We start from the raw sequence: 14,339 nt of genomic DNA, 5'->3' as shown, positions 1-14,339 counted from the left end.
CACCCCCCCACCTTACCCTTCTTTTTGATTGATTCCCCAGTCCATTGACCTATCTTACTTTATCATCTTAAATTTATTTATTCAGAGGCTGTTTAGTTATCCCCTGTGTTCGCCGCAGGGGGAATCGCTTGGGGCCGTGTACACCCACAGGGAACTATAGAACGGGTGAGCTCATCCTTCTCCTACCCAAATTGTATATAATTGTGCAATGTTTTGTTTAAATGTTTGCTGCATTGATAATGTTACTATGTAACCTTTGTGTGTTGTACTCACTATAATTATTGTATGTTGCACCACAGATATTGCTCTCCTGAGGAAGCGGTAAAACCGCGAAACCGGTCGAGAATTCAAGCTCTATTTGTGTCTACTATCACTATGGGTTGTAATCCAATTGGTTGTATTGACTGCTTCCGTTTTTAAATTACAACTGTATGTGACACTGTTACAATCTTTTAACTATGTTTTCTATTAAAATGGAATTTTTATATTATATCATTGCTTTTTTTCTCTATCCCTTTTCATTGTACTTTTGATTACACCTAGTACCGCAATAGTCCCCCCTCCCCCCCTCTTTAGGGGTTGTTACTCCCTTGCATGGGGTATTGAGATACTGGCCGACAGAGGCAGCTAACTGCGACCGCTCTTTACCTCATCCTCCCTACATTAAACCATAGTAGGGGTGAAAGAGGGCACCCCTGCCTTGTTCCGTTAAACATTTAGAAAGGGTGGGGACAAGGTCCCATTCATTTTTACTGTCGCTGTGGGGTGGTTATATAATGTTTTAATACATTGGACCATCGTCGGGCCCTTTTCTATTGCCTTTAGTGTAATCATCATAAATCCCCAGTCTACCCTGTTGAATGACTTCTACGGCATCTATTGATGGGAATAGAGCTGAGGATTTTTCTCCGCAAAGTTAATGCGACAGGAGTAGTGTTCTCACCCCATTGTACCTTCCCTCCATTGGACAAACCCGACCTTTTCGGTATGTATGCAGGCAGGCATCAGATATTTCATCCTGGTGGCTAAAACTTTGAAAACAATTTTGTATCTGCATTCAACAGTGATATTGGTCTGTGTCAGGTAACTGGTGGAGATCGAGCTGTAGAGCGGGCTTCTCTTGCACCTCTTGTCCAATATCCCTGGTAGTAATGACAGGAGGTGTGAAGACACAGAGTGGCACGAGGGTCGGTATAGCAGGCAGCACCAGTTGAGGTTTGCAGGAAACAGATGACCCTGGATCACCAGGCAGGAACCAGGAACTGGAACACGATGAAGCTTGATCAGCAGGCAGGGGCCTAGCGGAACTCAAGCCAAAAGGTCATCAACAGCTGGGCAGGGAAGGTACAGGAACATAAGACAGAGGCAGAGTCAGGATACAGGCCGGAGTCGGTACACAGTCAGGCAGCAGGGCTTAGAATCACAAGACAGGAGCAGAATCAGAGTACAAGCCAAGGTCACAATAGGTAGGCGGGAATCCAGAGTTTAATCTGTTCATGCCATAGTTCAGCTTAAAGTGGTTGTAAACCCCTACAATCCACTTTTTGCTACAGGTAAGCCTATAATAAGGCTTACCTGTAGCTACCCCGGATATCTCCTAAACCTGCATGGTTTAGGAGATATCCCCTGTATCTGCATGTGCTGACATCATTGGCACATGCACACTGAAGCAATGCACGTACGTGGTGCTTGCTTCAGTGAGTGTACCGTTACTGGTGGCTCCTGCACTCATGCGCGGGAGTGACGCCACTGCAGCTCAGGCCAATCACAGTGCCGGAGCCACGATACCCTGAAGTAACTCCGGGGAGAAATGTCACTGGCCGGTGCTGTGTCCGGACACCGCAGTGGGGGCTTTGATCTCAGGTGAGTATTACATAATGAGCTAGTATGCTATGTATACTAGTTCATTATGCCTTTGTCTTGCAGGTCTTTTTTTTTTTTTCTCCATGCAGGTTTACAACCACTTTAAATAGGCCTTTGCTCATAATTATGTGCATGAACATGTAATAGCCTTCTGGTTCAAACTGAGCTTCTCTTACAGTCTATAGCTGGAGCACAGGGTTGTATCTTTTCCCTCTTTGGGTATAACTGTAATAGAGGCTAGTAGTGATTCCCTCCTCATCTCAAAGCCTTCTCCTAACCCATTCATGTATGAGCATAACTTTGGTGTTAGCTGTTCTTTAAACTTCTTAAAATAACGGATCGTAAACCCATCCTTACAGGTATTTTAATCTGTCGTGATTGTACATGATTTATTTATTTTTTTGTTATTGGCTTTGTTCATAAGAGAGAACTTTTCCTTTGGTCCCTGTTTCACTGAGCCCCTAAATCTCCCTCTTAACCCCCAACACTGAAATAGGTAGTGAAGAAAGACCTTCCCAATAAGTAATACAGACAACAATAAAACCAGGCAGAGGTTCTAACCCTTTCCTACATTGACCCTATAGGTTCACACCTATGCTTTTTTAGTGCATTTTGCAGTTTGCATAAACGCACTACAGTCCATTTAACATGGTTTCCTATGGTACAAGTTCACTTCTACACATTTTGCAGCCGGTGCATTTTTGGAAAGTGTCGGGGACTTTTTTTCCGGAGATTTGCGAGTAATAGACTTCAATGGAACCGCACCAGAAACGCAAGTATTGTGTTTGTGATGTGATGTTTGATGTGTTTTGCGTTTTTTATTTTAACACTGTATATAGCTGGTTGCTAAGCAGGGGGCCGCCGTGTCCTTAACAACCGATGAGTCATCAGCTGTCAGCTGTCCCTCCCTTCCCTGACCTGCCGGCCGGGATGCTCTGGTAAGGGCCTGGTATGTATTTTGGGGGTAAATTTTTTTTTTTTTTACATTTTGATGGGGGTGGGTCCCGTCCAAGCCCATACTAGACCGAAGGGCCTGATATTTGACCTGGGGGGGAACCCTACTCCATTTTTTCCATACATTTTGTGGCCAGGAATTTTTTTTATTTTTTTTACATTCAGCTTTCAGCGGGGAAGCCAGCTAATAGCTGATGACTCATCAGTTGTTAAGGACGCGGTGGCCAGCTTCCCGTCCCCATCCTTAGCAACCAGCTATATACAGTGTGTTTACAGTGCGTTTAAAGAAAATAAATCGTAAAAAGCAAAATGTATTAAAACTGCATGCAAAAACACATACAAACGCTGGTTTAAAAATGCAAAATGCACTGCAAAACGTACCTGAAAAATGCATCAAGATGTGAACCTAGACTGAAGGCGTTTCAGATTCCAGATTTTCATGCATGACTGGAGTGTCCTAAAACATGAGCCAGTCCACAAATCAAGTAGAAGCCTTGGCAGTCATTTAACTGCAATATTATATTATATTCATATTATCCAATGAAAGCATCCTATTCACCTGATAGAAAAAGTCAAACAAGGTAATTTGATTTAATATTATTAGTACAGGTAAACATGTGACCCTGAGAGACTTTAGTGTACAAGAGTTTACAGTAGATATCAGCAATGCCAAAAGATAGCTGGCTCTTGGGTAATCTATTTAGTGAGCCAATTTCATCCCCACTGAGGTGTTCCCGTTATAAAAAAGCCTGTAGTAGACTGAAATATGATTAGCTCCATTGCAGGAGAGCATAGTGCCAACATGGAGATCTTGAGTACAAGCACGCTGTTATTAATTGTCTGTTTGATCTTCCTCATCTTAAGTATCACACATGCCAGGAAGCATCAAAGCAAAGGTAGGCTGCCACCGGGGCCCACCCCGTTGCCCATTATTGGGAACATTCTGCAATTAAATGGAAAAGACCTCTTCAAGTCACTCAATAAGGTAAGTTTCCAAGTTTGATTAAAGATATCAGTTACCAGCTTGGCAGGTATAAAGCATTAGTTTATATAATCCATGCTGTCACTGTGCAGTCTGTTGAATCACAACATAACATGTTGCAGTGATCGCAATTTGATTTTTAATTAAGAGGAGCAAAAGTTATTTCCTAAATACATCTTATGATTTTGAATGTCACAAAAGGTTTTTTTGAAACCTCAACCTTCTCCTAGGGGTCTATTTAAAAAACATTTATTTGATGAATGCCATAAGCATTCTCCAAGCCTGCATTCATTTTCCCTAAGACTAATTATTACATATCATTACTAGATTACATATCTAGTGGCCAACACGCGTTAATTTTTCTGATAGGGGTATTTCATAAAAATAACCATATTTTGGCCACTAGATAGAGCTAAAGGTCTTATGCCGTGTACACACGGGCGGACTTTACGGCATCAAAGGTCCGATGGTCTTTCCAACGGACTTTTGACAGACTTCCGACAGACTTTTGAATGAACGGACTTGGCTACAGACGATCACACCAAAGTCCGACGGATTCGTACGTGATGACTTACGACCAGACTAAAATAAGGAAGTTCATAGCCAGTAGTCAATAGCTGCCCTAGCGTCGGTTTTCATCCGTCGGACTAGCATACAGATGAGCGGATTTTTCGACCGGACTCAAATCCTTCTGAAAGATTTGAAACATGTTTCAAATCTAAAGTCCATCTGATTTTTCGACCGAAAAGGTCCATCGGAAATCCGATGAAGCCCACACACGGAAAAGTCCGCCCGTGTGTACACGGCATTAGAAAATACTGTAATCATATTAAAGAAAATACAGGGATATTGGAGCAGGCTGGAGGAATGCTTGTGATATTTGTCCAATGAATATTTAATAACTAGACTCCTAGTGTTCCCTCTGCTAGCTTTCTGTAACTAATTCTATGCAGTCATCATTTTTACTGATAATCACCTTCTGTTAAAAATATTTAAAAAAATTAAAATCCAGGCAAAATGTTTTTGCTTAGTTACAAGAGGTATGTATATTCTGACTTTAATTGCGATGTGCTTGGTGTATTTCTTCCTGATTTGTCCAATAATTCAGCATTAAACTCTGGTACTTTGCTTCATTGCAGGAGCTTCCCGTAATAAGTTTCCAGTCACTGCTGCTCTCACATCTTGTGCAGAATGACCGGTCTTGTATCCACCTCCTCCTGTACTTTTCTGCAGGCAGCCTGTAGTTGGTGGGCCTGCTGTGCCCCTCCTAAGTATCCATTCTTGGCACAGGCTATGGTCAGCACAGTGATGATTTAACTGCTGTTGAAGGTATTATCTGGATTTGCAAGGGAATTTGGTGGAATATAGTTTAATTATAGTTTTCGTACCTAAACTTAAGTTAAAGTGTATGTAAAAATCATTGTTTTTTTAAATTTTCGATAGCATGGGAAAGAGTTAGTAAGTTTTCATTGCTTTTTGTTTACTTGCTGGGTAGATTCACTCTTTCTGTATGTCCTGGTGCTCACTGACCTAAGGACTAAAAGTGATGCAAAATCCAAAATGTTAGGGTTGTCACCAAAACAAGAATACAAGGGAAATTTACAATAAGGAATCAGGGCCAAGACCAGGGGGGCAGAAGGGGAACATGCCTCAGGTGCCATGGCTCTATGTAGGTGGGGTGTTGGGAGCTGTAGCAGCTCCCTTCTTCCTGCCTCCCACTGACTGGAGTGACTGCAGTGTCATTTCTGTTAGCAGGGCTTTTTTTCATCCAGTGTTGTGGTATTTAGTATCACTATCTCTGGGTCTTGCCCTACACTCAGGACTGTCACTTGTTCTAAAAACAGAAGCGAGCTTCCTGTGTCAGCTTCTGTCTATGAAAGAAGCTGGGCTGTCATGCTATAGAGGAACAAGTGCTTATACAGATCATGAGTCATGACAGCCCAACCTCCTAGAAGCTGCTCCTCTTGCACTGAGGACTGGTTAGTAGCTGTGGGAAGCTTTATAGTGAGGGGGGAATGGAGCTCTTTACTCGTGGAGGGGGATGAAGGATAAGCTTTGAAGTGGGGAAGGGGGACAGGCCAGGGTTCAGGGTAGAGCTTTACACGAGGAGGGGGACCTTTGTGGTGGTGTTTTCTTCTATGTTACCTCTGATGTAGGGACATTTTTTCTTTTTAGTAATACCACCGATGTAGGGACTTTTTTTCTCTTTATTGACACCGCCAACGTAGGGACATTTTTTCATGGTTGGGGTGGTTGTCATGGAGGATTGGACCTGTGTGAAGCAAAGGTGCTAATTGGTTTCCTCTGTCTCAGCAGCCAGCTCTTCATTATGTAGAACCCATACTTAGCTGTGGCTAAGGGATTGAAAGGAAAATGAAACAGCAGGTAAAGAGACTCTGAAGGGAACCTAAAAAGGCAAGTATTGGGTGGGGGGTGGGAGGCCATTGTTATGACAGTTGTAAGCATAACCACTGGAGCCAAAGTTGATTTTTTTAAGTTAAACTTCAATAGCTAGAAAATCATGATCATCACAAAATCTAAGACTGTCCCTGGAAAAAAAGAGAACAACTGACAAATACAGCCACAGTTTGTGAGTTGTTAGTAATAACAGCCACTAATGTGGCTCTGTTGGGTGACCTGGTTCTTAAGTGGAATACGCTGCACTGGGAGGCACCTTTCTGAGATTTTAGAACACCGACATGTCATAAAATTTCAAAGAAAAAAATTGCATTTAAAATTTTATTTGTCCTGCAGCTGAGTGAGAAGTACGGCCCAGTTTATACCATTCATATGGGCATGGAAAAAGTTGTAATTCTGTGCAGCTGTGATGCAGTCAAGGAGGCCCTTATTGATAAAGCAGATGATTTTAGTGCTCGGGGACGCATGCCTCTACTGGAAAGGATAAGCTCTGGAGGACATGGTAAGAACAACTTAGATTATGAAGCTGTCCTTTTCACAGTGCCTTCTTTTGGATGTGAACTGCCTAAGACCGGGAACATACCACATGCAGCCTTCTCTCTCTACCGGTCTCAGGATGTACTGTAAGTGTTAGAGAGGAGCGAGGGCAGAAAAAAGAACAAGTGGTCTGAGCAACCAATCACCAGTTTGTTATTAGGAAAAGTAAACTTTGGCAGCCCCACTTCATCTAGTTCTTTATATATATATATAGATGGGGTAATGGGGCTCCCTAAAGTTTGGTTGGGCAGGTGAGTGATATAGAGTACCAATAATAATTGGGACCGATATACAAGCTCCACAGCGAGTAGCCCCACCTAGGTAGGTTGTATGAATAGATACCAAACAACCGTGAAGTAACAACTCTCCCTCCACGTCCGTGAATGTGCAAATAAAAATAGAGAATAATAAGAAATAATATAATGAAAATTGATAATGAAAATTATTAGTGATAGTGTTGGTAGATATGCCTACCCTAATTAAACATACATTCCATGTGAGCGCAACCGTAAGTGGTGCCTTAATTGATATACCAATCGCATACGTGTACACACTCCAAAGATGGATAATACTGTGCCTGTGACTAAAAACAAGTGTTGATACCTCAAATGGACATAGATACCAATAAACCTATAAGTGTCTATACAGTTGAGAGCCTAAATATAAATTAATTGAGCACCCAAATACATATTAGGCCTCTGCCAAATTATAGATCCTGAACCATATACATTAAACAAAATTATTTAAACCTTAGTTAGTTGTTAATCACTTTTTAAGAGTGTTTGTAAACAGTCCACAATTGTTAGACAGTTCGTAGTTGCGAGAAAGTCTTCAATGCGGTAAAAAATAGATCATAATAACCAAACACAAAAATCAAAAGAAAAAATATGAATAAAAATAAAAATTGTGACTTGAGTGTATTCAACGTCCCTGGTGACTTTGTGCTCCCCCTCAAGGGTCCCCACTCACCAGATCCATTCACCCCAAAGGGGTCATTCGCATATGGATGTGACCTCTACGATCTCCCTGCCGGCGTGGTGGATGGATTTCCCAGGATGGTCCTCAGCATATACAGGATGATGAAGCTTTGTCACTCATGTAGAAAAAAGGAATGGTGGACTCCCATAGTGTAGTAATTAAAATTATATTTATTCCAACATAAAATTATTTCATTAAAAATACTATAGTCCAGGTCAGCTGGCTACAGTAGTACAGCAGCAAAAAAATCTAAATGTATACGCACACCATGGGCATAGGTATGCACCTATATGTGCCTAGCACAACTGCTCTCATAGATAAAAAGTTAAGGAAGGAAACTTTTTATCTATGAGAGCAGTTGTGCTAGGCACATATAGGTGCATACCTATGCCCATGGTGTGCGTATACATTTAGATTTTTTTGCTGCTGTACTACTATAGCCAGCTGACCTGGACTATAGTATTTTTAATGAAAGAATTTTATGTTGGAATAAATATAATTTTAATTACTACACTATGGGAGTCCACCATTCCTTTTTTCTACATGAGTGACAAAGCTTCATCATCCTGTATATGCTGAGGACCATCCTGGGAAATCCATCCACCACGCCGGCAGGGAGATCGTAGAGGTCACATCCATATGCGAATGACCCCTTTGGGGTGAATGGATCTGGTGAGTGGGGACCCTTGAGGGGGAGCACAAAGTCACCAAGGACGTTGAATACACTCAAGTCACGATTTTTATTTTTATTCATATTTTTTCGTTTGATTTTTGTGTTTGGTTATTATGATCTATTTTTTACCACATTGAAGACTTTCTCGCAACTACGGACTGTCTAATAATTGTGGACTGTTTACAAACACTCTTAAAAAGTGATTAACAACTAACTAAGGTTTAAATAATTTTGTTTAATGTATATGGTTGAAGATCTATAATTTGGTAGAGGCCTAATATGTATTTGGGTGCTCAATTAATTTATATTTAGGCTCTCAACTGTATAGACACTTATAGGTTTATTGGTACCTATGTCCATTTGAGGTATCAACACTTGTTTTTAGTCACAGGCACAGTATTATCTACTTTTGGAGTGTGTACACGTATACGATTGGTATATCAATTAAGTCACCACTTACGGTTGCGCTCACATGGAATGTATGTTTAATTAGGGTAGGCATGTCTACCAACACTATCACTAATAATTTTCATTATCAATTTTCATTACTATATTATTTCTTATTATTCCCTATTTTTATTTGCACATTCACGGACGCGGTTGTTTGGTATCTATTTATACAACCTACCTAGGTGGGGCTACTCGCCGTGGAGCATGTATATCGGTCCCAATTATTATTGGTACTCTATATCACTCACCTGCCCAACCAAACTTTAGGGAGTGCCATTACCCCATTTATATATATATACTTAATTCTGAAACACCTTGGGGAGTTTCTTTAGGGGGGCTGCATACCTTTACACTTGTCCTAAGCGCAGTCATCATACTTTATTCATCTAGTTCTTTGCTGACTCCCACTGTATGCCAGGCCCTGCTAAGAGAATGATATTGGGCAGATGCTGGGAGGAGAATCAGCTCCCGTTCAACCCCACCTGTCAGGGGCGCCTGCCCCGCCCCCTTCGATGCAGCTCCACACTCTCCCTCAGTTTATTTCCACTAATGTAAGCAGGCGAGTAGAAATTTTGAGGGCTGGCCTAGAGTTCAGCTTTAATTAGCTGTGGCCACGTTGACTCTAGTTAGTCCCCTGTAAATGTATTCTACTCACCTTGGTTCCCTTTGATTTAACATGCCTGCCCAATAAAAAAAATTGTAATTTAGCCATATTCAGAGAGACAAGTTATGAGAATCTAATGAAAAGCTTTTGGTTAAAGCTGTGGTTCCTAGATTCTGTAGTAAATAGTTGCGTTTCATTGGTGCCATACATCATTTTTAGGAGTGGTCTCCAGTAACGGGGAACGTTGGAAACAGCTACGGCGATTTTCTCTGATGACCCTCCGAAATTTTAGAATGGGTAAAAAAAGCATTGAAGAAAGAATCCAGGAAGAGGCCTATTTCCTTACAGAAGAATTTAGGAAAACCAACTGTAAGTAAAGCACATAGGAGGACATTTATAAAGCAGTTGTATGACCAAAAACACTGAACATTAATAAAGCGCATTGATTATTTTTACAAATGTTTTTAGAGCTTGCTTCTTGACTCTAAAGCAAGTAAAGCCTCATTTTTGTAAATAAGATTGTTCATATACCTACGGTATATGTCTTTCACCACTTGTATCCTTTTTATTGCTTATATTTGAAAAAACTCCAATAAAATAAAAAAAAGAGATTAGTTAGAGTTAGGTTAGGTAGAGAGTCTTGTCATATGAAACTGTCAAGCCTCCCCTCCAATCACAGTGCAGAATTAGAGTTTACTCTGTAGGACACCACAGGCTACACACCACAACCTGTATTCTATTAATGACTGAATAATGATAAAATTCAGGTGCAGTGAGGAATAGACACCACAGTGACCATCAGAGAGTTTAGGGAAAAGTGACAAAGTGTATATCCAACCCCCAACCATTTAATACTCACCTGCTTTTCCTTTTGTGGAATTTTGCAATTGCAGACGCAGGAAAAAGAATAGCTGGATAGCACTGTTAAGGTGAATTTAAAGTGGTCAGTTAAAAAGAAACTGTCTATTAAAAAAGGAGACTACCATGTCATATTAGCAAGTGTACTTTTTTGGTTGGTGACAATTTTTTAATGTATTTTTTTTATTTAACAAGAACTTTATTGAGAGGTTTTATAAAACTATACAATAAAAAGCAGATATGAATTGGATTTCAGTTATTCCAGGCCTTGAGGCTAGTATAGTATCATAATTAAATAAAACAAGATACGCATATATGCGGTATAGTTCAAATGACCTAACAGAGATCATTATAAACAAACATAGCTTGAATATTTTGTTCAAGAATAAAAGGGGGTGCTGATAAGTATTGAGCCTTGCCCACAAAAAATTGAGCTAGGAAGCTGTAAAATTGCAGGGTGTACTGGCCAATTTGTCTATTTTCAAGGGTTTTTAATTACCAGCTGGCCAAAAGCATGGAGGAGAACATGTTTGGAATCATGGCCAGCCGGTTCCGCCTATTTCTTACACCCATACATATGGCGGAGTATAAACTGAATCGCATTATCCTGGCGTGCTGTGTTCTACACAACTTTTTACGGCAACATTCTGCCAACTATGCTGGCTCAGTTGGGCCTGAAGCTGGAATTCAAAATGAACCAACCCTGACGGCACTTGAAAGTGGCCGTCCTGGCTTGCCCTCCCTGAGTGCCCGTGATGTCCGGCTAAGATACCTTGAATTCTTTGCGGGTAGGGGGGCTATCAATATGCCAGACAATGTGTGAAACCTTTATCAAATAAAAAAAATAATTAAGCAAATCTTTGGTGACATTTACTGCTTGTGTTTGTTTTAGCTGACCCTGACAGAAATGTGTGGAGTCCTGAAAATGGCGTGATTGTGTAACCTTATACAAAGCACTGTTGGGTGTTATTTACTAAAGGCAAAGACACTTTGCACTACAAGTGCACTTGAAACTGCACTTGTAGTGCAAAGTGGATTTGCCCTTATGAAATAACACCCATTGTCACAGAAAGCAGCAATTAGAGCATCACAAAAGTGTTGTAGCGTTGAGACAATCCACGCATTCTTGATTAACAATCTTTTTAATACCTGCACAATCACATGTGCATTTTGACAAGGTTATTAAAACAAACCAACATGTTTGTTGTATAACAATTTTTGGGGTGGCATTAGAAAAAGTAGAAATGTCCATTTAAGATAAAACAGGCATGTTTCACACCAACAAGAAAGACACAAATCTTGAATTTACAAAGTTCACATTTGGTAGAACTTGAAGGCAATATCAGACATGAGTATTTAGGAACTGTGTTTGATATTGCGTTCAGATGGGGTGAAGTCACCCCAGGAAAAGCCAAATTTTGAAGATGCACACCAATTTACGGATGTCAACATGTGCTAGCTGCCATCATGGGGGATCAAGGGATGTGTTTTGGGGGAGCAACCCCTTCCTCTCAGCTACTTTATTATTAAGGAAGGGGTTGCACCCCCAAAACACGTCCATTGATCTCCCGTGATGGCAGATAGCACATGTTGACACACTGTGTGCCTCTTCAAAATTTGGCTTTTCTACAATTCAACAAAAAATTTTAAAATTGTAGCACACCATAAAAGAAAGGGATTTGGAGGGGTTTTAAACTCTCCCCAAAACATCAATGATGTCCTTATTTTTTTGAATAACATCATTGATGTTTTTATTGATGTTTTCCAATACAACATTACACCCCATGATCTCACCAATCAGGATCTGGGCACTTTCAGAGGTGAAAGGATCTGGATCCACAACATCACGATCACCTAAAAAGATAGAAACCAAAAAAAAATGTATTATAAATATGCCAGCATCCATCTCTTACCTGAGCCTGTGGTCGCAGACACTCGCCTGTTGTGGTGACAATTTCCACCATGTCTTCCTCCTCCTGCTCTGTTTGTCTTTGTGGGATTTCCCCTTCTTCCAGAGGTGGGGTATCTTTGGTCTCCTCGGATGAGGGGTGTCCTCCGAGTCTTTTCTCCCCTATGTGAAAAAAAATGGTATACTTAGCACACATATATTTGATGGCAGAACTATAAATATGAAACATTGCTTGGAAGTGGGGTACAATTGTTGATTTTGGCAGAGTTCCAAGATGTAGAATGTTTTGGGTCCTTTGTCAAACTTCAATACTTTACCTGTTTTGTACAAGCTTCAAAGATGGAGACCCCCCTATAGTATACACTGGAGCACCTGTGTGGACCCCCTAATAAAAAGGGTGTTCTTGTGTCCCACACTAGTGCTCCAGTGTCCAGATGTGTAAACAGCTGCTGAGTGTCCTCTCCTTACACAGAATCTAGTTTGCATTTCATTCTAGTAACAAACCCATCTACACAACCAAATTATTTTCAGACAAGTAGGCCCTAAAAAATGTGGTCAAATGCATATGGCCAAAACAATGGTGTTTTATAGACCGAAATAAAAATGTTTGATATGAACGAATAATGTGCCCATGAACATGAAAGTTGCCATTTTAAACTGTACAACAGTTCAGAAAAGCACATGGATCAGCACGAACGTAACAAACATAAAAAGAATAGGAACACAGCACAACTACTTACTTTTTTGCAGCACTCTCCGGATCTTTCTGTACTGCTCATGCTCTGTTAATTTCAGGTCCGACCACCGCTTCCTGAGCTGATCTTTCGATCGTCGTACCCCGAAATTCTGGTGCAGACTTTTGACCACTTTCGCCATGATCTTGGCCTTTCTGACATTGGGGTTGGGGTAAGGTCCATACTTTCCATCATAGTCGGCCTTCTTCAGGATGTCGACCATCTCCAACATCTCCCCAAAGGACATATTTGATGCCTTTAATCGTCTCCTTCTGGATCCAGACATTTCCGTCTCCGGGCTTTCCTCCCCCTCCTCCTCGTTGCTATAATTAGCATGCACCTGCTGTGTCTCCGCCATGTGCTCTTCCCCCACTGCGCCAAACGAAAAGCGGCGGGGAATAGACTAGAAAGAATGTCAGGGGCGGGCAGAGTTACATGCATGCGCAGTGTGTATAAAGCGTAACACGCGTGCGTAGTACGTACGATCTGTGAGCGGAGGAAGGAGTATAGGAGGCGCTGATTGTGATAACGAAGGTAAGATCTAAACTTGGGCCTATACTGCTTCTAGATTGAGGCCTATATTGTAACAAGATTAGGAGAGTTTTGCCTGACATTAAGGTTTGTCTTGTGTTGTGTATTGCACAAAACACACACAAAAATATTCTTTATTAAAAAGCATACAAAATTAAAAAAAAAAAAAACAGCCTTGAAAAAATTTTTTTTTACAATTAAAAACAAACAAAAAAAAATTGGTCAGATGTGACAAATCAAAATATATTGAGGGAATCACAATAAATAATGAAGAAAGAAGTTTGTGAGAAGTCTGTGTGAATAAAGGCAGCAAAACTACTTCATTCTTTTCACATTATAAAGAAGAAGAGAGTGCGCTGTATTAAACCATTTTTTACATTGCAGCATGACGAAAGTGCTGTATCCATTCCGAACGCTAATTTTACCAGACCGAGCTGTTCCGTCTCGGAATTTCTTCTGAGCATGCGTGGCACTTTGTGCATCGGAACTGGCCACACACAGTCGGAATTGACGCGATCAGATTTTGTTGTCGGAAAATTTTATAGCCTGCTCTCAAACTTTGTGTGTTGGAAAATCTGATGGAAAATGTCCAATGGAGCCCACACACGGTCGGAATGTCCAACAACACGCTCCGATCAGACATTTTCCATCAGAAAATCCAACCATGTGTACGAGGCATTATGGTTTGTTAAGTCTTTACTATCTCTATCTTACAGGTCAGTCTGTGAATCCAAATTTCTATTTTGCCAAGGCAGTTTCAAATGTCATCTGCTCAGTGGTGTTTGGAAGCCGGTTTGAGTATGGAGACAAAAGGTTTCTTCAGCTCTTGGCTCTTTTACATGAAAGTT

At 40.8% G+C, this 14,339-nt stretch overlaps 1 protein-coding gene across 1 annotated transcript in view; it reads left to right on the top strand.

Moving 5' to 3' along the window:
• The first annotated feature begins 3,547 nt into the window (after positions 1 to 3,547).
• Positions 3,548 to 14,339, top strand: part of LOC141107666 (cytochrome P450 2C21-like) — a 32,227-nt gene continuing 21,435 nt past the window's right edge. The window contains exons 1-4 of the mRNA XM_073598562.1: positions 3,548 to 3,802; positions 6,554 to 6,719; positions 9,679 to 9,828; positions 14,208 to 14,339. The exon at positions 14,208 to 14,339 is cut by the window's right edge and continues 29 nt beyond it. Of these exons, the coding sequence (XP_073454663.1) occupies positions 3,584 to 3,802; positions 6,554 to 6,719; positions 9,679 to 9,828; positions 14,208 to 14,339 (667 nt within the window). The 5' untranslated portion in view covers positions 3,548 to 3,583. The remainder of the gene's footprint in view (positions 3,803 to 6,553; positions 6,720 to 9,678; positions 9,829 to 14,207) is intronic.

The sequence above is a fragment of the Aquarana catesbeiana genome, linkage group LG09 (assembly GCF_042186555.1).
Source record: "Aquarana catesbeiana isolate 2022-GZ linkage group LG09, ASM4218655v1, whole genome shotgun sequence".
NCBI lineage: Eukaryota > Metazoa > Chordata > Amphibia > Anura > Ranidae > Aquarana > Aquarana catesbeiana.
The sequence above is the reverse complement of the archived record's forward strand: the minus strand, read 5'-3'. Positions and strand labels throughout refer to the sequence as shown.